The sequence below is a fragment of the Apus apus genome, chromosome 11 (assembly GCF_020740795.1).
Source record: "Apus apus isolate bApuApu2 chromosome 11, bApuApu2.pri.cur, whole genome shotgun sequence".
Classification (NCBI taxonomy): Eukaryota; Metazoa; Chordata; class Aves; order Apodiformes; family Apodidae; genus Apus; species Apus apus.
This window is the reverse complement of record NC_067292.1, coordinates 14021859-14045139: the sequence shown is the minus strand read 5'-3', so window position 1 is coordinate 14045139 and position 23281 is coordinate 14021859. Positions and strand designations below refer to the sequence as shown.

General features: G+C 39.7%; 1 protein-coding gene across 3 annotated transcripts; it reads right to left on the bottom strand.

The window, feature by feature from the left end:
• Nucleotides 1–647: 647 nt before the first annotated feature.
• Nucleotides 648–23220, bottom strand: HEATR3 (HEAT repeat containing 3). 3 transcript variants are annotated; one of them, XR_007890570.1, is made up of 16 exons: nt 23062–23220; nt 21347–21519; nt 20524–20611; nt 19729–19841; nt 18014–18123; nt 17187–17327; nt 16166–16446; nt 15425–15515; nt 12260–12417; nt 11155–11237; nt 10764–10900; nt 8477–8565; nt 7532–7675; nt 7255–7431; nt 5521–6392; nt 648–1147 (listed from the first exon to the last, which is right to left on the bottom strand). XR_007890570.1 is itself a non-coding variant. In XM_051629460.1 (16 exons), the coding sequence occupies exons 1-15, from the start codon at nt 23179–23181 to the stop codon at nt 6273–6275; spliced, it is 2025 nt and encodes a 674-aa protein (XP_051485420.1). In that variant the 5' UTR covers nt 23182–23220; the 3' UTR covers nt 648–1147; nt 6249–6272. The 3 variants fall into 3 exon arrangements, 2 of the variants coding, with proteins under 2 accessions (XP_051485420.1, XP_051485419.1); XM_051629460.1 differs by having other exon boundaries at nt 6249–6392; XM_051629459.1 differs by having other exon boundaries at nt 648–6392.
• Between the last annotated feature and the right edge of the window lie 61 nt (nt 23221–23281).

The following is a 23281-nucleotide window of genomic DNA, read 5'->3' as shown; positions in this document are numbered from 1 at the left end:
AGGTAGAGACATCACCGCCCGGCAACCGGCAGCGTTTCTGGTCAGATTCGGTTTTAGTGTTTTCATGCTACAGCCTTAAAACATCTTTAATATCAGCCAGAAAGTTTCCAGCATACTGCATCGAGGGCTGGGTGGTACCAGGAATTTCATGTTCCTCTGACATAAAAAATGCAAATAAAAGTGTTTCCATTCACAAACTTCTTTTAAAAACCAAGACACAGAAAATTGAGCATAAGTCTAATAAAGGATTTCACGTTATCCTTAAGGAGGTAACAGGAACAGAAAAAAAAAATATCTGTTTTTTGTTTGGGTTGTGTTGTTCGGGGTTTTTTTTTTTTCAAAAAAAGGCTAATTCTGCAAAAAAGAGTGACTTATTCTACACTCATAGCACATAAATATGAATAAGTGTTGTTGTAGGAGTGAGGTTTATTAATACACAGGATTCCTCAGGAGCAGCCCTAGTCCCAGGCAAATAAAGTGAGGACAACACAAGTGGTGTGATACCACAGAGGCTTCGGATCAGGGAGTAAACCTACAGGGTATCATGAAAAAAAAAAAAGGGGGAGTGGGCAGCAGCAAAAACCCACCCCAAAATCAACAGGTGCCTCCCCCTCTTGAATAAAGTCAAAGTTATTTTTTGGTCATGATTTTGAACTTTTAATTCTTTTATTTAATAAGAAAGATAACTTTTCAGAAGAAGTTTAGAAATATCATTTGTTTTCAGCCGAGTCAGCCATTCTTCAGTTAAGTTCTCTAAGTGCCTTTTACTCTCCTCTAATGGGGCAGGGAGGAGGGAAGAGGCCAATGCAATTTTCCTTAAAAGCTCAAAAACAAAACATCATCTTGTCAGAGGAGGAAGAAAATAAAGAATACTCGCAAGGATTTCTTTGTCCAAAAAGGAACACACAAAACCAGGAGAAGGCACACTGAAATCCCAATGCATCTTGAAAAGTGGTACAGGTATTTCTGGGAGTGCCTCACAAGCCCAGGGCTGCACCAGGACCCTCTGCTGTGTGGAGAGCAAGTAGCAGCCACAATCATTCTTACAGAGTACAGATTTCTACAGTAGTATCTTATTCCAGTTCACAAGCACTTTGATTTAAGCCCTTGATGTGACAGTAACTCAAGGGGTTCCTGAAACCCAGATCTGAAAGGAAAAAAAAAAACATCTTACCATATCCTTGGAGTGCAAGTCTCAACCTATGTTTTTATGTGGTCATTGGATTAAGTTTGACAAAATGCCTCTCACAGAAACAAATAACTTGGGAAAATAATGCAGACACAAAAGGAGATTCAAGTGACCTAAATGCATACTAGTTTTCCTGGAAGGTACAACAGTTAACTGTTTGAATTTATTTGGAAATTAGACCCAAACCCCCAGCACTCAAGTAAAAAATTCTTCAAACAGAAAGGCTCACCATGTTTCAGCTCTTGTAGAAAAAGTTCAAATTCCTTAATCTGCTGTGACTGTCAAGAGTTCTCAGTTTTTGCCAGTTACACTAATACTATATGTCTTAACAATGTCCAGCACAAACTGTATTGAGATTGTTTGCTCAATTCATCTCTGCCAGAAAGGAACAATTACGTTATTTTTAATAACCACTACCACTGCCTGAATTTGAATTTGCAACAGTAAGTGTAAGCCTAGACATTTCTATCCAAGCCTCTGGAAATGCTTTTACTGAAAATTAGTACGGAAACAAAACTGGGGTTTATGCACATTTTTAGTTGGTTGGTTGATGTTAATACTCCACAAGATATCCATTTCATTTGTAATACTTAAACTACAAACAGATTTTAAATTAACTTGTTCTCTGTCACAGTTCTCTTTTTGTCATCTTACTGTGCTCTCTTTTTAAAAATATTTTCTCTCAAAATACAAATGTAAAGCCAAGCCAAGTAGTACTGGTAAGAGGTATTTGTGTTTCTCTAAGGCGACAATCTTTAAAAAAAACATACTGTACAAAAAACCCACTATCAGCAGACACCACAGACTCCAAGCAGCTAAGCTATTGGCTGTAAGGTGGCATACAGCCATCTCCTGAATGTCAAGGCACGATGTATGAAAAGTACTTCACAAAAATGCTTATTTAAATCTTGCCACTTGTTTCTTTTCACAGAGAGCAAAAATAAAACCACACAGAGATGATAACTTCTTATCTACACAGCTGGTGATTCCACATTTTGCAGGCTGCAGAGGCCGAAGCAGCAGCAAATGCCACCAGTCCTACTGCTCCTGACCAGGGCAGGGAGCACACAGCCTTCTTTACTCAATACCACAGACCAACTTAAACTCAGCAGCTATTTTGGTATAAAATGTCAATCTGGAGACAGATTTTGTTGTTCTAGGTGTCAGACAGGGAGACAAACAAAGAAGCCATCCACGCTTTCGAAGGATTGCAGTTTTTTAACTGAAGGACAGACAGATGATGCCTTAGGGACCAGTATTAAGTAAAGAAATTCAGTTTCAGATACCTGTTTTAACACCAGTCTTATCTGTGTGATTACGCTGATTAAAATCACATCTATTTAAAATCTCTTTACTTATGCTGCATGTTGTCTAGATCAGCCCAATTTCTGCCACTCTCCAAGTATCTTCAAGATATGACTTGGCCTTCGTGGGTTGTCAAGGATCTTGTCTTTGCCTCAAGCTTACTCTAAACTGAAGTTAACCAGTGCCAAAAGAGTCCCCAAAACATTTAATCTGCACAACGTCATCACTTCTGCTGCTGCCTTAAAATTCCTTAACTGTGTCAGAACAACTTTTATAGTTACAATCTTACAGCTTAGCTCTTCTGTACTTATAAATCTCATCTGGTATTAGGCCCTGATGTAACACTGCTTTAAATCACTGATAACTTGCCTTGTCTTCCATAGAAAAAAGTCTTCAAAAGTTTTCCATGCTTTTCCTAGGAACTTCTGTCTTGCCTCTTACAAGTAGAACGTGCTCTCTAAAATATAAAATTACTACCTGTCATGCAGCCACACCGAGACCAAGTTGCACTAAACCTGTGTCTAGGCAAGTGATAGAGTAAGATTTTCTCATTGAGTGAAATAAAAGTATGGCCATTAAAATACACAGATGGCCAGTTAGTATTAGCTAACTGTAACATCATAGAAATGCCAAAGGAAAAGAAAAGGTTTCATTTTGCAATGGGCTGCTGGCAAGGGCCATTGATTTGGCAAAGATGTTAGAAGATGTGATGTTAGGAAATCACAAATAAACGCTTCATTAATATTAGCAATGAGGTTAACAAAACAACAAAAACACCTCCCAGGAGCCACAGCTTACCTCTCTATCACCTCACACATATCTGCTGAGCTGGGGACAGTCACAGGCTTGTCAGTGCTTCATGCCCTCAGCCAAACAGTCCCACTGAAGTGTTCCAGTCTCCTCTTTCAGTATAAACTCCCAAGAAACCAAAATGTCTTTGCACGTCCTTATTTCTCTTCCAGCTATTAGCTAGGAATGGTCTGTACCAGAAGGTAGCAGCAGTTACTGTAAGCACTAAACCCCATATACTTCCACAAGTGATGTTTCATACTATGCACCTGTCTTACTATGACACTAATGATTTTTTTAAGACATTCAACTAGTTAGTGCATAGGAAAAAAAGAACATCCATGCATTTCTACTGCTGGAATACTTTAAGATCTAAATGACAGTCAGTCTTCCACTTGAAGGAAAAAAACAGGGTCTGATAGATTATATCGAGAAAAACAGATTTTCTAGTGGATGTCCTTCTATATATTTACCTGCAATTTTCAGATTCTTATTTGAAGATGTAGTGCTCCTTCTCATTAGTAACCTAAAGAAATTAATCCCTAAACACAAACCAACATACTTCATTGCTCTAACAGTCCCCAGGAACCAGATTCTGACTGCTACAATTGATACAAAATGCAAAGTCCTACACATGGGACAGAGTAATCCCATAAAGTGGAGCAAGCTCTAGACTGCATAGAGCAGCTCTGCAGAGAAGGACCTCAGGGTCCTGGTGGATAACAAGTTGAAGAGAAGTCAGCAGTACACCCTTCAGGTGAAGAAGGCCAACAAAAAACGAGCTGCACTAGCAGGAGCATGGCCAGCAGGCCAAGAAAGCCGATTACTTCCCTCCATTCTGCGCTCATGAGATGACAGCTGGAATACACCATGTCCAGTTTTGGACACCCCAGTATAAGACACAGTAGGGCAGGTCAAGCAGAAGGCCATCAGGATGGTTACAGGGCTGCAGCACATGATGCACAAGGACAGGGTGAAGGAGCTGGTTTTATTGAGCCTGGAGAAGAGGGGAATGTAATTGTTGTTTTCAACTAGTAAATTTAGGTTATAAGAGGAGGTGAGACAGACTCTTCTTGCTGATGTGCAGTCAAAGGACAAGGGCACATTTTGCAGCAGGGGGAAGTCCTACTAGATACAAGGGAAAAAGAAAAAAAAAAAAAGTGTTCACAGTCAGGGCAGATAAGCACTGGAAAAGGCTGCTCAGAGTTGTGGGACTTCCAGATTTGCACTCTTGGAGATGCTCAAGGCCTAGCACAATTTACATGACACCAAAGTAAGACTTGCTTTGAGCAGAGGATGCTTTCCAACATAGATCATCCCCCAGCTCAGTGTAACACCCAGAAAATCAGAGCAGAACTTCCCGTGTGAAAGTTCTTTTAAGTGCTACAAACAAATATTAAAGCCTTTTATCAGGATAATATTTTACTATCTGCAGTGTACAGCAAATATAACATCAGGATTAAAATCCATGCACTGTGCAGTCTTACACCATAATCCATCTAGCTACTCTTTCCTCAGCTGTCCCACTCCAGCCCTCTTTGCTGCCAGCCCCTGCCAAATCCCAGGATAATGTTTCAACTGCTCCATGCTCCTCAGAACTGCCCCAGGCCAGGCTCAATGGCCCTTGAGCCCTCCTGATCCCACACTCTCACTCATCTGACTAGCAGGCATCACATCACACAGTTTATCCAGCTTCTGCAATGTAGTAACAACTACAGAACTTCCAGGCAGCATAGCTGCTTAAACTCATTTTTCACTTTTTCTTGCACTTCACAAAATACCACAAGTCAGGAATTCCTCAAGTCAGTCATTCACAAGTAAACCAGTCAGTTCCTGAGCCTTATTTCCAATCCAAGAGACTGAAATCTAACAAACTGAGCAAATTTGGTCTTTGTAGTTCCATGTCTAATACCGTGGGCAAGATTTTGCCAAAACCTGGATGTCTCTGCTAAGGCAGCATCTTAAGAGAAGAGGGGGAGAAAACCTCCCATTTAAAAAATCGGCATAACAAAATGATTGTGTTTGGTTGTGGGTTTTTTTTCCTTAAAAAAGGTGTATGAAAGGGTTTGCATTCACAGAAACAAACCCAGAGCTTTCAATCTTCATGAATCCGTGACATTTTTTTTTAAATAGCTTCTGTATTTTACAGCTTCAAGTATCACAAATATTTGAAAAAGCTATTTTTAAGCCATTATAAAGTTACTTTCGATAATACCTCAGTACAAAAAAATACTTACTAGGTTTACTACTTCCCTGAATTCAAATTCATCCTGATGTAGAACTACAAGGAAGAAAGTAAACCAGGAGACTTGATTTTCAGAAATACCAATAAAAATAAAGTAAAATCAGGGAGCTGCATATAAGGGTAGGATCCTCTTACACTGATTTCCACAGGAAAAAAGCAATCATACTGAACTTATCATAAATGAATCTGAAACAGTTTTTGATAAACCTCATGAAGTAACAGATCCAAGTGCTAACAGACATCTGTATATTTGTCACACACTTTTCTTGGGTAGCTCACCATAAGTGCCTGTGCAGTTCTAGAAATAAGAGTAAATAGCAAATATGAACATTCAGTCACTGCTCAATTCCCTGAAAAATATCTTGAGCTTTTAAACTTTTGTCTTGATCTGGCACATAACTGAGAATATTCTCTAAATTATTTTTTCATGCAATGATAGTTCTCCACCAGGATAGGTGAGGATTTCTAAACAGCAACAGTGGTGCTACATACAGACCTCAGGGCTGTTAGAGCACATTCTTATCACTGCTAACACTTAACCTCAAAGTACATTCTGGTTTTTTATGCTATTGTGACTTTCATATTGCATCAATCCAGAAGTATAAAAATACTGAACATAAAAAATGCAGTATTAACATGAAAGCAAAACTGCTCTGCTCAAGAAATTTTAGAAGTTCAAAACAGTTATATTTTTGGAAAACATTAGTCAGTAAGGAAAACCTTAATTTAAAGTTCCTCGATGGTTCAGGTTGGGGTTTTCCCTAGTGTCTCCTGATATGCAATGAATCTTCTCAAATTCATCTTCACGTTGTCAAGAACACACAGCTGATCTGTACTATAGTGGCCTTTTCCTTCTTTTCGTACCTATAAAAGCAAAAAAACCACACTTTACTAATGGAGAAGTTTCTCATATCAGATCACCTGAAATTTATAGTAATTGGATATGTCTTCCATCTGCATGACAGAACTCCAGCTTGTCCCTGTGTGCACATACACAGCTAGCAATTATTCCTGCAAGTCAATTTACTATACATCTCTGCCTAAAATTTGACTACTTCAGCACAGTGTTTCACTCATATATCTGAAACATGCACTTATGTTCTGTAGCTTTTTACATGAAAGACCTTGCATATCTACCTATGCTTAGCTTTCAGAGTATGAAAGTCACTCCTCATACTTCTGACTAAAGGAATAACATTCTGCAGGTCACTCCCCATTTAAGATAAGGCTGTACTTAAAATTACAGTTTGGAATTTTGGCCTTGTGAATCTTAAAATAGATCATCTATTCTGTATTTTCCATTAACCAACAACAGAACAAAAATGTCTACCTACAGCTAGTTAAAAACAAACAAAAAAGAAGATGTCAACGTAACTTCAGAAGGGACTTCTCTCCCCCGAGTCTAGCTGATCTCCTCCAGAGACGTGTAGTTTTTTTTAAAGGGTTTCAGAACAACACAGTGATTTGGGCATCAATAATGCTGATGGTGTAATGCAGACGTTGCAATGCACCCTTGATGGTTCCATGAACTGCAAAGTAGGTGTATTTACTTTCCTCTAAAGCAGAATATCAGGAATACAACTATTTGCTTGCTTTTTTTTTTTTTTTTTAATCATCTTATAAAGCCACACATTCTTGCTTAATTATCATTTTTAGCAGCCCAAATGTCAAAGCTTGAACCCACATGGTCTGTTGAGACCTTGAACTGGCTGCATTTGATGCCTACCCTCATTTTGAACACTGGCTGAAATTCTTTCAGTGCTGGAAGCAACTTGATCTGTACCGCTGCCTTTTCTGCTTCTTGACCATCTGCAAATACATCAAAAAGTGCATCCAAGGCTTCCCCTGCTACCACAAGAGAAGATTCCTTCATAGCAACCTCAAGAAGAAATTTTCCAATCATCTGAAAAGAGAGAAAATCTGAGTTTTCCAGCAATGCTTAAGAAAATTGAAAGAAGTATAAAAACTGTCGTAGGCTTGCAATGCAAAGTTTGCCTCCTCACCTTTAGTGTTTCAGCTGTATCTTGTCCTTTTGCCAGGACACTGCCAGAAATGCCAAGGATGCTCACTACGTTCACTCTGACACTGGCATTACTGCTGTGAATACCAGCTTCACATAAAGCCAACAGCTGCTCAGGAGTCATACACTGTTCAGCAAGGGGGAAAGAAAAAAACGTAACAAAGATTACAAGATATATTTATATTTTCATGAAATTTTTCAATTATGACGTTCAGATCATTTGCTTTCACAGAACACAGACAAATGTGTAACACAGAAACCAAGACCTGCCTTATTAAACCACATGAACTCTGAAAATGCAATCAGCAAGAAAACAGTTAAACTCTCCCTTTCAACTTCTTAAGCTGCTTCTTCCAGAACATAACCAAAGCTGTCATGAAGCTGAAGGAAAAAGATCTGGGCTCAAAGGGATTTTCACAAACTTCCCCAGCTCAATAGTTATTTTCAACTCATTACAACTTATAGTATAGAAGTTTAGTTTTCAGTTTAAAACCAGAAAGGACCAACAGATCATCTAATATTATGACTTGTATAACAAACTGTTGTACTTCATTCCTGTATTGAGCTAATTCATGTCCAACCAAGATTCCAGAAAGACACCCAGCTTAAACTAGGTGACATCAGGAAATAGACTTTACATTTCTAGCTGCTTATTTACTAAATGCTTCTCATTATATCCATCTCCTAAAGTTACTATCTGTGGCTTATTGCTATTTTGGTTTTGAAAACCCTTTCATATGTTTACATGTTAAGGAGGTTTACATGTTTACATGTTATTTTTAAGGTGCATGAAAAATACAAAGTGTGAATTCACTGGTTACAGTTACTGAAATTTAGCACTTCATTTAAATAGTTTTGTTTCAGGAACTTTCCAGCACAATCTCACATGGATTTGAACCTACTAGAGCAGGAGTTTGAAGGCTTTTACCTGGGAGATGTTCTTTGATGCCATTGTTTGTAGAAGAGCCCTTAAAGCACTGGTTATGGCTTCCAGGAATTCCGTGTCTGTAAGGAGTTCTGTCAAAGAATTGAACCCAGAGCCAAAAGTTAAACAGGGAGGTGAAGGATACAAGAAACAAAGAAATAAAAATTCTTTAATCCCGTAAATGTTCCTCCAGGTACTACCACAAACAGGAAGAGCTAGACTTGCAGAACCTGGTCTTTGCAGGTTGTAACCATAGTGATTTGTTTGAATTCAATATAAATTGCATCTGGAGGTTAGACCACAGCTGGTCCTCATTTGCAGGCACATCCCTGGTTATGACACTTGTGTGACATAATGTGTGGTACAAACCACTGCAGTCAGAACAGAAGCCTGAAAACTGGTATCACATGGAAGCCATCACACAGGAACCGAGAAAACTACAGCAGCTGACTCTGGACTTTAGCTCCTTCTGTCTTCTAAGCAGGCTTTTTAGATGCCCAGAACACTGGACTCTCTCCAATTAGTATAAAGAGCATGTTTTCCAGGGTTTAATAACCTTTCAGAAATTTACATTATCCTTGTTTAATTACAAATTCATCAATGCCAGCCATCATCTTCAATCATCTCATCATCTGCATTTCTTAAAGCTTTTTATTTTCCTCTAATATGCTTTTATTTTTTGGACTACTCCAGATTCAGAAACTCTTGATGATTTCATGTGTATCTCTTCTTTCCCATGGAAGCAATTAGATCTATATACCTCTTTTTCACCCTGTAAACCACAGAATTCCTTCTAACCACATGTTGTTATCAACTCATTCTGGCAGTTTCCATTACATACCCTTTAACTGTGAAAAAAAATGGCATGTTAACAAAAATTAATGTGGGCCATTAAACTAATTCATTAGCACCCTCTGTCATCAGCTACCCACATCTCCAGTTTCATCTAAGAACTTTCTGACTATTACAAGTGGACCCTGAATTCTTTTAAGTCCCACTCTTAAAGCATAAGGCAAATATTTTATGTGAAGTTCCTTGCATGTGTCTTCATATTTATTTTCATTTCCTGCATTTTAGGTTTTCAAGCACTAAGCTCTCAGTAATAATGTTCCCATAGACTGATCACATGCTCTCAATGACAGAGAAAAAAGTGTTTTGCAGCCAGATGCATTTTCAATCATCAATGCAGTGTCATACTACGCACTAGAGCAAAGAGGAACTACGTACACTCATTTGTGGCTACAAATTAAGATGTTTGAAGGAAGGGAAGAAAATTGAGCTTCTCGAGCTTCTAAGAGACTAGAAATGAGAAAGCCATGCATATGCTAGACATCAACAGATTTGTATCAGGAAAAATGTCTTCTGACAATTTTGAGAGTGGGCAGGCTTTTCCAGGCTCTAAGAATACCTCGTATTTTCTGAAAAACCATCATTACTGACCTTAAAACAAAACCAGATTATCAGAACAGTCTGAGTGAAGCAGATCATTGCATAAATGCCCCAATGGTATAATTGGAATGATACTGATCCAATGTGTAAGATTACAGAAGGAAGCTGGAAATGCTAACTGCTGCCTATCTACACTAGACCACCCACAACACTGATTCCAGCAGATCTGTGGGGAAACCATCACAGTATCGAACACCATCATAACAGGAAGTTAAACAGCTTCAACATTCAGCCATAAAAACTTTGCACATTTTCTTATTCAAGTATATTTTCAATGTGCAATCATACGCATAAAGCACATCCTGAAGACAAGGTGGCCACTATCTTTCCTACTGGAACTAGCATGTACATTCTGGAGATTATTGCAACAACCACCTTTGCCATCATTTCATAATATTCCTAGAAAAAATGATGTGAAAGACTGTGTGAGATACCCTTTTTTTCATATGTCTATTTAGGCAAGTTAGCACATTTAAAATGAAAATCTCCTGTCTTCTTCATGGCTTGTCTGACTGATAAAAAATTGTTTTTGTCACAAATATGATCAAGCAAACAGTTCTGGTATCACACAGCAAGGCAGGATCATCCACTTAGTGACTTTCTGCAAACACACACAGATGGAAAGCATATTCTTGGATTAGGAGCATACTTGCTCAAGAAGCAATTTGGATAAACACATCTTATCAGGCTACACTGTTTTGTCAGCACATTTCTGACATTCCTTCTTTTGAAAGACCAAAGGGATAAAATTAGTAATGAAATAGCACTGAAACTTAACATACATGGCTTCCTTGTATCTATACAAAATAGGTCAGCAGGCCCTCTTTACTAAACATCTTACCTGTTTTAGAAAAGATCAGCTGTGAGAGATGCTGTGCAAGAGACTGAAGTGCTGAAGCTCCTCCAAGACAATCCACGTCTGACACTAACAAAATGCTATGAAGACATGTTAAAGCTCTACACTGCACTGCATTCAGTCTGAAACAAACAAACAAAATCCACTTAGCAGATTTTTGAGAACAGATGTCGAAATAGAAAGATGAATCTCAAATTACACAGGGCTGTGATGCAATATGCAGTGTACACAAACATTTTTATCTCTTCATTCAAAATCACGGATCAGATCTGCCATTGTCCAGATCTTAAAAGCAACCCAAGAGGGATAATCCTTCTAAGAGTTCCAAAACAACTGAATATACATGAAAAATATTAAGAGACAATGAAGTTCCTACTTTTTGATTAATGGTTTCCAAGATGGATTGTGCATACAGATGTCTAGAGCAACACTGTTCGGAAAAGCAGTTTTTTCAAGAATCTGGGGAGGGGAAAAAGAAAGGTTTAGCAAGGAAGCTTTTTTTTCTTAGGTGTGTTTGCAGGGAAGATTAAAATTTTAGCTTTATGTCAAACAGATACTTCCAACTATGTATTTCAAAGCTTTCCAGGTAATAAGTGTCTCACCTCATAAAAATGCTAGAATCTCCTCAATCGCTCAAATGGTGCAATTATACACTTGGTTTAGCATAATATATTTTAAGTGTCTAACTGTAGTGAACAAAAGGTGATTTTCTGTGTCTCTGCTGTTCTTTTTATTTCCCTCTTTCTTACAGATTCTGCTACAGAATTTTCAGATAGCAGCAAGTCTAAAGACCTTACACCCAAAACTTTGATGCTAGAAAGTATAAAAAGCCTTGAACATTTTCATCTCACTCCTTGATATTTTGGGACAGAATTTTACCACTCTGCTGCACTAGGATAATGACTGATTCAAAAGACAAACTTCATCTTTACAAGCCCAAATAAGAATGAACAAAACAATTCTGAAACAAAAACATCTGAATTCTCATCTGTGTCGAATGTCGTACTTCAGATACTGTATAAAATATGGAAAAGAGAACTTGCACTTTTTAGTGCTGACTGTTGCCATCCCTATACATTACTTCATCTCACTCAGCTAACATGGAAATCTGGCAGTCATGTTTCTACTCAAAGTTTCCTTTCTTTCTGCAGGTCATCTTTTTCATGTCCAAATCAAGGAACAACAACCCTTGTATTTTGGAAAAGTCAAATTTAAAAAATACAAACAACCAAAACCACACCACCACATTTCTGAAGCACATGAACCTTCTATTCCTAGTTACATTAAGAAATTTTTTAGGTTGAGACAGCTCATGTGATGTTGCTCCACATCTAGGCCAAAAAATAGTGAAGCTAAACTGATTTTAAAAATATTCCTTTTCTCCAGATGGATTGGGATAATTGGTTTGCTTAATCTGGGATACAAACCAGGCACAAAGGAAAGATGGTACCATGTGCTGGAAATGAAATCAAAGACAGTACCTTCTTTGGAATGAGGTTGTTCAGAAATGCTGAGTTGACCTCATCAGAGAGGCACAGAGGTGACATTAGCAGCCCATTCCCCTCATTGTATGAGTTTTCCATAAACAAGTCACTTTCATCACTGCTGGAGAGTTCTTCCCATTCCTCATCAGAGGGATCTGAGAACAGAAGACAGACTTATAAATGTAACAGCACTCATGCAACAGGTATCCTACTCCTCAGTTATCCTTGACTCAAGCTCTTGGTTTAGCAGTCTTTAGGCTCTTGGGCTCTATGAAGTCCACACAAACCAAGTGCCACAATGCCACAGTTCTAAATACTTGTGTTTAACTAGATTAAAAAAAAATATAAATCTATTTTATATTCACTCAAGCAACAAGTATGAGAGAGGTTCTTCATACACAGGAACTTCATTCTGTGAAATGAACTATGCTTCACTTAAAGATACTGGAAAACGTATAGAAGAAAAAAAAGCATTTCATAAAGCACTGACTAAGATTTTAAATTGGATTATACCATTTTACTTTTTGAGGAAGATTCAAGTGTGCAAATACAACAGTTTAACTCAACTTGTTTACTAACTGCAATCAATTTAAGGCAATGGTTTCTTCTGGCAGTACTGAAGCCACAGACAGATGTCCTCTGATTGAGCACCAACTGGCTGGATGAAGATGCTCCTGTCACCATAGCAAAGCCAGTTGAAAGGAAATGACAACAAAAAACAAGCCAGATCATCTCTCTTGGCCATTTCAGGCAACTTACTTTAAGTAAATTAAACTAGTTTTATAGTTATAAACCTGAAGTAGGATATATTTATATGATACTGTCCTAGAAGATCTGTAAGGTTACCCACAAGCACAGCTACTGCAGAGTGAACAATCTGTTCAAAGCTTAAGGCAAACGTGGCCTGACAAGCACAAGCCAAGTCCATAATTTATATTTAAACTGATATTTCTATGTCCACGGGGTTTACACTGATTTATCTAAAGTTGTTTTAAACGTGGTTACATTTTAACTGGTGAGACACTGGTGTTTACTTAAGTCCTAAGTCTACAAGTTGGACTGATCCTCCTTCCTGACAGGTGAAAGCTCTGCCTGTGTACATAGGTCAGGATATTTAACTACTGTGACCAAAAAATATCATGTTCACTCCCAAGTAATTTTGTCTGACAAGACAGATTCACGTGAGATCCAGGTACTACAGTAATTATGGTACATGCCCTTTTTCTGTGGCAAAATATAAATCCATTCACTTAAAGCACAGCAAGAAAAGCCTAAATGAATTCATTTCACCTGCACTGTGCAGCAGCTTAAGGATTTGTTTGGAGGTGATGACTACTGTTTATCTGATGCAAAGGAACTCCAGGCTGTGGCAACTTTATCATGTGGGCATCTTCTTTTGCTTATGGTAACAACCAATTAATTCTACAGCCATAACATGCTAGTGTTAACAGACTTTGCATGAGAAAACAGTTTACTTTTGTATGTTTTATCTACCCACAGTAGCCACAAGCATGAAAACAAAGCAGACAGCCTCATTTCAGTCTCTTGCCTCTTCCAAAAAAATTCCATCTGCATCTTTAGAAAGCAAAGTGAACAAAATCCTCCTTTGAAAATTAAATCATAACTATATGAGCTGACCATGCAATTCAGCAACAAGAAAGACAACAGTTGTCCTGTGTTCACAGTGAGTGACCAGGGCAGAGCAGGAACTGGACTCTGGACATCAGCCCACAACTAAGATCAGATTTCTTGTAACGTTCTTGGAAATATAGCGGCATTTCCAATGGTAATCCCATCTTAAAACTAGCACTGGTTATCTACACACTACAGACTGGACAGCAATGCTGGAGTCTCCTGGCTTCCCTCCCATATCCCCATTACGTAGAGAGCACTCTGCTGCTTCCAAATGCCAGCCAGCGTTCAGTAAAACACATCTCTTGCCAGCCTGGTTATTTCCCTCAGTTCTGCAGCAAGCTGAGTGTTTCTATGAACTCAGCATAATGGCTAAAGCTATTTCAGTCCTCAAATAACTTGAAAATTAAATGAACAGCTGCCTCTGGATTCCTCTTAATTTCTACACAGAATGTTTCTGTCTGCCCATGAATGGGTAAAGCACTGTAGTGAAATACAACACAATCAACCTTACATTACACTGAGTGAATGGCAGAATATGCAGCTTATCCACAAGAGATTTTCCAATTAAAGGGGAGAGCTTATGAATTACAGCTCATTAGATGAAAAATGCAGTTATGAAAGGAGCTTCATATACTAGGTGCAGAATTTCCTTGAGCTGTAAGAGAAAAAAAAATCACCATTGGGAATATCTGGATATTACTGCAGATTTTATTAGAACCTGAAAGATTTCCTTAGAAAGTATCTCCTACACAATTACTTTTGAATCAGGCTCTCACACTGTACTAGCAATTACAAGTTTCAGGTTTTGGAAGAACACTTTGGGTTTGTTTTTTTTTATTTTTTTCCTGTTCATTTTAAAGAGAATTTGAGAATAACTTCTTTGTTTTCCTGAAGATCTGGAGAAAAGCAACCAAAACTGAGTGCAAGAGTTCACAGAAGATACAGAATATCTGCTTCCCACTTCCCCAGGGTAACACTCTTTTTCCTCCAAAAAAATCTCATAAAGGTGGAACTCTGAACAGTCTAAATCTGAATTGCTGGCAGATGTGCATGCAAAAGCTGTCTCTCCTTCTTTTGCAACACTTGTATCAAACCTAAATCAAAATTAAGAGTATCTATCTACTTCTAAAAAACTGATGCCCCAGCCCTGCAACAGGATTCACACACATATTGGATCAGATGAACATTCAGGCCACACTCTTAAGTGAGTAAAGAATTTGCTCTAATACTTCTTAGGAAATCTCTCTTTGGCACAAGTGTTTTGTTTTTTTTTTCATAAATGCTGGCACACGTAGTATCATGCAAGAAATGTGTAAGCAACAGAAATTACTTAAATGAGGAAAAAAACCCTTAAAATAGTAATAGAACTTACAATCCAGTCTGCCCAAAAATCAGGGTATCAGGAACAAGCCTATGTGTATTCACCCTTAAAAGCTAAGATCACCAAACAGCGAAGTAAACACAACCTATTCTAGAAACAAAATGCACCACACCACTCACTTGCAATGAAAAGAGATTTCTACAAACCTTCACTGCAGCACATATTGACAATGATTTCCAGAGCAGTCTGCTGAGCCATCAGTAAAGCTGTCACTTCTTTCAGTTCCCACTTATCAGACTATAAAAGAAAAATATGAATGAAATTTCATTTTGTAAAACAAAATTAAACATTTCAGAGCAATTTTAAGTACTCAGGCTGTCAGTTAAAAATACAATCCAGCCATTTCCTCTTCTCATCCTGCCCTGTTAAAAAAAAAAGGCAAACAAAACCAAGAGGCAAACAAACCCATTACCTTTGTGCTGGCTGCTTCAGAACAAACTTCTCCTTCAAGAAATTCCACCTGCTCTGAATTTGTAACAGGTAAGATTACCTAATGTTAGCTAAAGCCCTAGCAACTATTTCTGTTATTCATCTCATGTAGGCAACAGTGAATGCTTTGGTTAAACTCTGAGCCACCTCCACTCCTGACTGAAGGGTTACAACCATCCAAAGACTCACTCAGAAATTCCTGCACCAGCCACAGGGAGAAGCATCAGATGAGCCAAGGCCTTCCACTAGAGAAAGACAATGCAAACAGGCTTTCCTGAGGTGCCCTGCAGTTTGCCTGCATTTGAGTAAGTTGAGATGATATTCTCCAAGCACAACTTTGAAGTTTTAGCAAGAACAGTCACACAATTTGGGACTTCTAACTAACACAGAGCCAGCTACTCTGGCTAATGCTCAGCCAAGGGCACTAAGCTGTCCAAGAGCCAGCCAGCCACACTTACTGGAAGGAGGTCTGAAACGTCATTTTCTCTTCTGACTTTTCCTTTTGGTGTTTCTTCCATGTCATCTTCACTCCAAGCACAGTTGTCTATAACATCACTCATGTTTTCCTCAGTTTCTGCCTCCGCAGGGAGTTTTAACCTGTTTTTTTCAGCTTCATTCATACGAATAATTGTTTCACCAGCATCTATTGCTAATGATTCTGAAAAAACCTTCAGAATTGCATTAACCATGCTTCCCAGGCTGCCTGGTGGAATGGTGTCCTTGATGTTCCAGATAGTGCCTAAACATAAGACAGTTGAAATATACAAGTCTGTTAAAATACTCAATTCCCAGCTCTGTAATAGCCAAGTATTTTCTAAGGACACAGTCTCCACTAGTTAAAAACACTCAGTGCTTATATTTCAGTATGAGTCTTTAAGTCTTTTGTCTACAGATTTGTATTTTTTTTTCTGTTTAGCATTTAATATGCTCAACTGTAATAACTATGTTATGCCCACATCTGAAACTTAAGCAAATTTTAGCATGTAACGATATACAAAACATTTATGCAAAGTTATCCTGGCAATACTTTTTACCTGTGATAACAAATCCACATGAGGTATTAATTTCCTAAGGATTCTGAAAATTAAACTGATGTATATACTCCAGTATAAAAAAAAAATTCCATGACTGAGCATTTGATGTGGAAAGAAGAATGCAAGGTAAAAACCTACACCTGTTAAGATCAAAACAATTCTTCTACAAGTCATCATTGACTCACTTTACTGTTGAAAACCAAATGACCAGTTAAAACACATTACCACACTGAGGGGCACTGATTTCTAAAATCAAGCATTTAAGACATTTTTAAAACTCATTGCAAATATTTGGTTACTCCAAAATCCAATCCCAAGAAACACTAATAACCTCATGAACTATCTACAAGGCTTTGACTATCCAGATAACAGCATAGAGGATGAAGCCTTCTGTCATCCCACTCTCCTTTACCTGTAGAGCAAGGAATGCCCCCGAGCATCATACCTGCTATCAGTGTTCTCAGAAGGACATGCTTCATTGTGCTCTCTGGACACAACATCACAGTTTCCAATACTTGATGTGCAGAAGCATTGAATGAAGAAAGAAGATCTGGATTATCTTCCGTCACTGCCTGCAAGCAGTTTGCTGCAGTGAACAAGAACAGCAACAAAGATGATTAACAAACCAAACAGTACTTTCACTCTGCTAATAAGAAAGCATTATCTTCTTGAAAGCAGGAGTAATGAAACAGACACAGTAAAACATTTCATGCAGCATCATGTTGTAATTGTATGGCACTGTCCTTCACAAACTGTGTTTTAAATTAGAAGACATTCTCTGAGAAACCTGCATATACAACAGGTAAGGCAGCACCACATCAGACATGGACCTAGCCATATTAACATCAATTACTCAAAATTAAATTTCTTCATTGTATACTGACTAGGGAAAACAACAACACTATTAATAAAAACAGGTTGAAAGCAATAGTTGCTCGGGCTTTTTTCAATGCAGTATGTCCTTTGTTTTACAAATTAAATTCATTACCAAAACCAGAAAACAAAATGAAAAAACAGCCTTGGCCTACAGCCTGCTTTCCACAATTTTTTTCTTCATGTGTAACCACCAATAAGCCATTTTCCTTTGGACTGAAAACAAGCACGACAGATGTCAATTTCTGAATGATGTGCTCTTCAGAAAGGAATCCAAAGTCTCACATTCAGTGTAAAGTTTAAACAACACTGAGAGGATGTGACACCAGTGTTAAAATTCATACAGTAAACAGAACAACCCCAAACTTCAAATCCCTATCTCAGCTTTTTATCACTTACCAACTGAAATAGCCAGATCCACATTTGTGGAAAATTTCTTCATGTAATGTAACACAGCCTCCAGACATCCTTCTTTATTGAATATGGATACTGCAGTATTGTTGCATTCACTAGTGCACAGAAAAGATTATACACTATTATATTTTAAAAACCTACTCAAGAACTACACATTAGTCAGAGTTATCCTTCGTTCTCGAGGTCATGATCAACTCTACATAAAAAGAAGAGGCTGCAATATCCTGGACACCTTTAAGGAAAGCTGGCTTCTGCCAGCTGCTTCCTCACACACAGTATTTGGGAGTTTATTTGGGAGCCTAAGTACAGCCTCATGTGGACAGAGCCAGCCAGAGCATGAAAAGCAGCTTATAGCTGGGGGCTACAAGCCAGCCCAGGGCTTTCTGCAGCCATGGAAGACTTCATCCACAAACCCCCTGGCAACAGAGTGGGCTGTTGCCTCTCACATCAAATCAGTCACTACAGAAGACAACTGCTCTTAGCATTCAGCAATGTATGCTAAATCAGTGCTACATGCAGCATTTACTTTAATTATCTAACAGTGAGATTTGTGTTTCTTCAAGTTTTCACAGCTACTCCCATTTTTAAACTAAATATATTAATACAAGACAAATTCAAGCTAAAAAGACCTGGGACCTAACTGGCTCTAAAGGTCTTAAAAAATTTACTTTTGAAAATACTATGTCTCAGAATCAACACCAGCCCCAATTTCATCAGTACCAAACAGCAATGAAGCCAGAACTTCACAGTCATTGCCACAGAGTTCAAAATACTGAAGTGATTTATAGCACACAATGATTATGCTTCCTGCTCCAAAGCACTTCTGTCTATAAAAACAATAAAAAACAATGAAGACCAAAGATTGTTGAGTCAGTTAAAACAAGGGGTCATGTTTTCTGTGTAAGATGCTGAGCAAGCAGTTTCTGTACTGTTCTAGATTCCAATCCTAAAAAATCAATTTACAAATAAGGCCTCAAGCTACAGTCCATACACAAAGGCAGCTTCATTGAAATGCTGTACAGTACAAAGCAAAATCCTGTGACCAAAGTGTATAATGATAAAGAGCTGCCACAAAACAAAGAGAAACAACACAAACTTCAAGGAGAACTTTCAGAACAGGCTTGTATTGCTTCAATGTTTATAGCAATTTCTCTAGTAACAGTGTTGCCATTTCTCTTCCTTCACCTTCTGTTTCCAATGTAAACTACTAATTAAAGTACTCACATTCTTTCTCACATAATTAGGTAAATTTTTATCAGTGCCTCAGTCACTAAGAGATAGTTTGCCCACACATTCAATATTAACTTCTGGGATGACCTGCAGAGGAAGGAAGTAGTAAAACCACCTCCTCGTACTCTCAGAACACTGAAGTCCACCAATCAGAATTTAAATTTCTCCATCTCCTCAATAACAATAAGGATCTACAGGAACTGCATGCAAGACCCCACAGCCCAAACTGTACAGGAGTCTATGACATTCAGAAAATAGTATCAGAACTTAGGATGAACAACCTATAGAACAAAAATTTTGTCGCTTTCCTAAGACTTGTGCACTTTTAAAATCCTTCACTTATAAAAGTATCAGCAACTGAGTATGTCTTCCCAAGAAACAACAGTAAATTCTTTTCTGCCACCATTACCATACTCTTTATCAGGAATAATTTCTCTCTTCTAAAAGGCCAGTATTAACACAGCACTTACCATACATTCCACAGCAAATTAATAGCCTCGTTGGCTATGTCTTCAATATAATTTTTGTCCATATCTCTGCGTTTCTTTGGAGAGAGCTGATTAGCATCTAGTCCAGTGCTACACTACAACCAAACAAGAGAACCAACAATTTTAGAAGCTGAAATGCTGTTTCTTGCTAATACAGTCTGTATGCAATTTTAAACAGTTCTTTCTAATCACAAAGATTAATTCAGCTAATATCTTGCTGTGTGTCACAATAATGCTACTACCCATATTTACAAATGGGGAAGAAATACTCAGAAAATGAAGGTATTGCTCAAGACTGCTCATTCAAAGACGGAATGTGACAGAATTCATTTCAGTTTCCAAACTGCATAGCAACACCTGAACCAAACAAAGAATAGGTGTTCAGTACAGATTATTTTACAATAGCAGTAACCGTGCAACTGTAAATCCAGGCTTTCATTTAGACAAAACCATGCATCAAAAAACCTCACTAGAGTAATGTTGCAACATAAATGCTGGACTGACAGAATAGACTTGTTTTTGACTGATGTTCCAGATCCAAACCATCATCCTAGGCAGCAAACTTTACCACAGACCCAAGTCAGCAGCTCAGGAGGCAGAAGCAAGTGTTGTGAAATCTCTGGAATAATTTTTGTACTAGTAAACCTACTAAACTGTGTTTCTTTTAAAGATCTTTCAAATACCCTATCTTGAGAATGGCTACAAAAATTAAACTATTTCTAGTTGGATAATTCAAGGGCTAGATCAGTTTTAAAAACAGAACAAAAATAAGCACACCTCCTTCAGGAGTGCAACAAGGGGTGTCATGATGTCCTTTGTTACCATGTCATCACAGACTTCAAATCCTCCACAAGCACTCAGATTCCTGAGGGAAAAAAATGTTTTTGATCAGATACAATACTTATCAGGAATGTTTCAAAAAACCTGCATTCAGTATTTCTTCTCTAAAGGTTACAGTACATTTTGTTCTAAAATCAATCTGCCTAATTAGTACCTTTAGTCTTCTACCTTTGTAGTGCCAGAAAAAAAATAATAATAATTTCACTTACTTGTCTAGCAGAGCTATAAAGTTTATCTGTACTAAAACATGACTTCTGTCAGGTATTACACAGTGTAAGATACAACATGTATGTTAACAAGTATTAGCATTATGTTTTTGTACAAATACAGCAAGCTGCAGGCCTGTCCACAGAACTGTTCAACACAAGTTTCTCAAAAAGCCAGCTATGTGCATTCTCTAACCCACCACTCCTGCAGTGTTATCAAGACACAAAATGCCAGGCCAGTTGCTCTCAAATTACCTATATTTCTTCATACAACCTGTTTCTGTCCCCAAACATAAGAACGGAAAGCAGCACATTCTACTGGGAGTAGACAAAAAGGGACTAGCTCCCTTAAACTCTGGTCCTGACATGAAAGCCTGGCAGGCTGCCGGAGCAGGAAAGGCCCCTCTCTTGGGGAGTCTGACTGATGCAGACAAAATGGAGCTCAAACAAGAGGAGCTGGCATTCAAGTTCATGGCTTTTAACAGCAGAAACCCACTCTTGTCTTGCCCACGCCAGAAGCACCTCGTTCCAACAGGACACTGACACCTGCTTACCGCAGAGCACCGGCAGCTGTCTCGCGGACAGCTAAGCTGTGATCCATCAGCAAGGGTCCTAAGCACCGGACAACATCTCTCTGCAGAAAGGCTGGGATGACCTGCTTCTGCTGCAACAGCTTGGAAATACTGGCACAGGCATACTCTCTCACCTCAGCACTTGGGTGCTGCAGCTGGGGAGACACAAGCAGGGCAGATGAGGGGGGAGGGAAAAGACAGCTGCAAGGTTTTGCTGGTCTGCCTTTTGATTTGCAGGCCCAGCACTGTAGCTCCTGTTTTACTGCTCCTAAATGGAATAAAGAGCTTTTAACTTCCATGGAAGTTTATAAAACTTTGCCTGGGTTATGGGTGTTAACTATATGACTAGACAAATACTATTCTGGGTGTTTTACGAGAGACATCATTCCCACACAGATTTGACACTAGCTGGCAGTGGTGAGACCTCATATCTACTTTTAATTACCATGTTTAATAGAAATGCAAAGAAATCTGCGTGGGAAATACTATCAAGGATGCATAACGAGACATAACATATGCTAATGTAAAAAAACAACCCTGAAGAATCAAACAACATGAAAAAAACCCTGATGGCCTTTAGACTGAAAGCACCCCTTTAAAGACAAGGAGAAAACATTCTCCACATCCACAAGACAACATTGACTTGGCACCATAACAGAGGTTTACTTGAGATACAAGAATTGCAAACCATAACAATAATAAAACAGCAGAAGTGCCTGCCCTGGAAGGCCATGGAGTTAATTGAAAACCTAATACAAAAGATAAACACCAGATGAAGAGCAAGAGAGGAAAAGAGTGGCACATTAGATCCCCCCTCACTGAAACTGACAGAGGTCTTTCAGTTAATCCTCACCTATTCAGCTATGTATATTTCTCATATATTTCTCTTATTTTTATGATAATAAATAGGTTAGTCCAGACCAATAATCAAGCAGCAACTTATTCAGTGAGTTTCAGATATGTGATCTGAACAAAGGGGATTTATTTACTCAAAGGAAAACAAGGTTTTTACTTCAGATTTTAAAAAAACATGTGCAGGAGAAAGTTTAAAACTACAGTTTTCGTCTGTAATCCTTAAAACCAGGAACACTGCCAACAAATGGCCACACACGTTATTTTTCCAGATTTTCTATCAGTTACTTTTTACGTCTGGATATTGAACTGATCGCTCTGGCTACCTGTAGGAAAACGCCCCAGTGAGGCGGACCGAACCAAGCACTGCAAGAACTCCTTGGCAGCGTCTCCCGGGACGAGGGCTGCAGAGCAGAGCAGAGCAGAGCAGAGCAGAGCAGAGCAGAGCAGCCCTGCCCCAGCCCCTCGGGAGCCCGGCTGCGATGCCGCGGCCCCGGCCCGCCGGTGCCGGGAGAGCGGCCGCAGCTGATGGGTGGGCCGGCCGGGAGCGGAGCCAGCGCCCACCCCCCGCCCACCGCCGCGTCGCCGGAGAAGGGACGGGCCGGGGCCGCCCCGGGGCTGCTTCCCGCGGCCGGCCGGGGGGACGGCCCCGCACCCGGCCCCTCGCCCGACACCGCCGGGGAGGGCCGAGCCCTCGCCTCCCCTCACCCCGCACCGCCGGCCCCGCAGCCCCAGCGCGGCGGGCAGGGCTGCCCCGCTGCCCCGGCCCTGGGGAGGGGTCGCGCCCGCCTCGCCCCCGCCCCCCGCGGGCCTTGGCGGCGGCCGCGCCCGCCTCCCGCCCGCACCTTCTCCAGCAGCTCCGCGGCCGGCTCTTCCTCGGGGCCGCCCTCCCCGTCGCGGCGCAGCTCGGGGCCCGCGGGGGAGAAGGGGGCCCTGCGGAACCGCCGCGCCCGGCTCTTGCCCATGGCTCCGCGGCCCCGCGCCGCTCGGCGCCGGCGCACGCACGTGTGCGGGACCGCGCAGGCGCAGCCCCGGCCCCGCCGCGCCCCGCCCCGCCCCGCCGGT

What these genes read in the sequence shown, in the direction of transcription:
- HEATR3 (XM_051629459.1), bottom strand. Translation starts at nt 23,181, where the DNA reads ATGGGCAAGAGCCGGGCGCGGCGGTTCCGCAGGGCCCCCTTCTCCCCC. An exon ending in ACGTTTCAGACCTCCTTCCA is followed by an intron (nt 15,516 to 16,165) that starts GTAAGTGTGGCT and finishes TTTCTTTTATAG; the next exon opens with TCTGATAAGTGGGAACTGAA. An exon ending in ATACAGCTGAAACACTAAAG is followed by an intron (nt 7,432 to 7,531) that starts GTGAGGAGGCAA and finishes CTCTCTTTTCAG; the next exon opens with ATGATTGGAAAATTTCTTCT.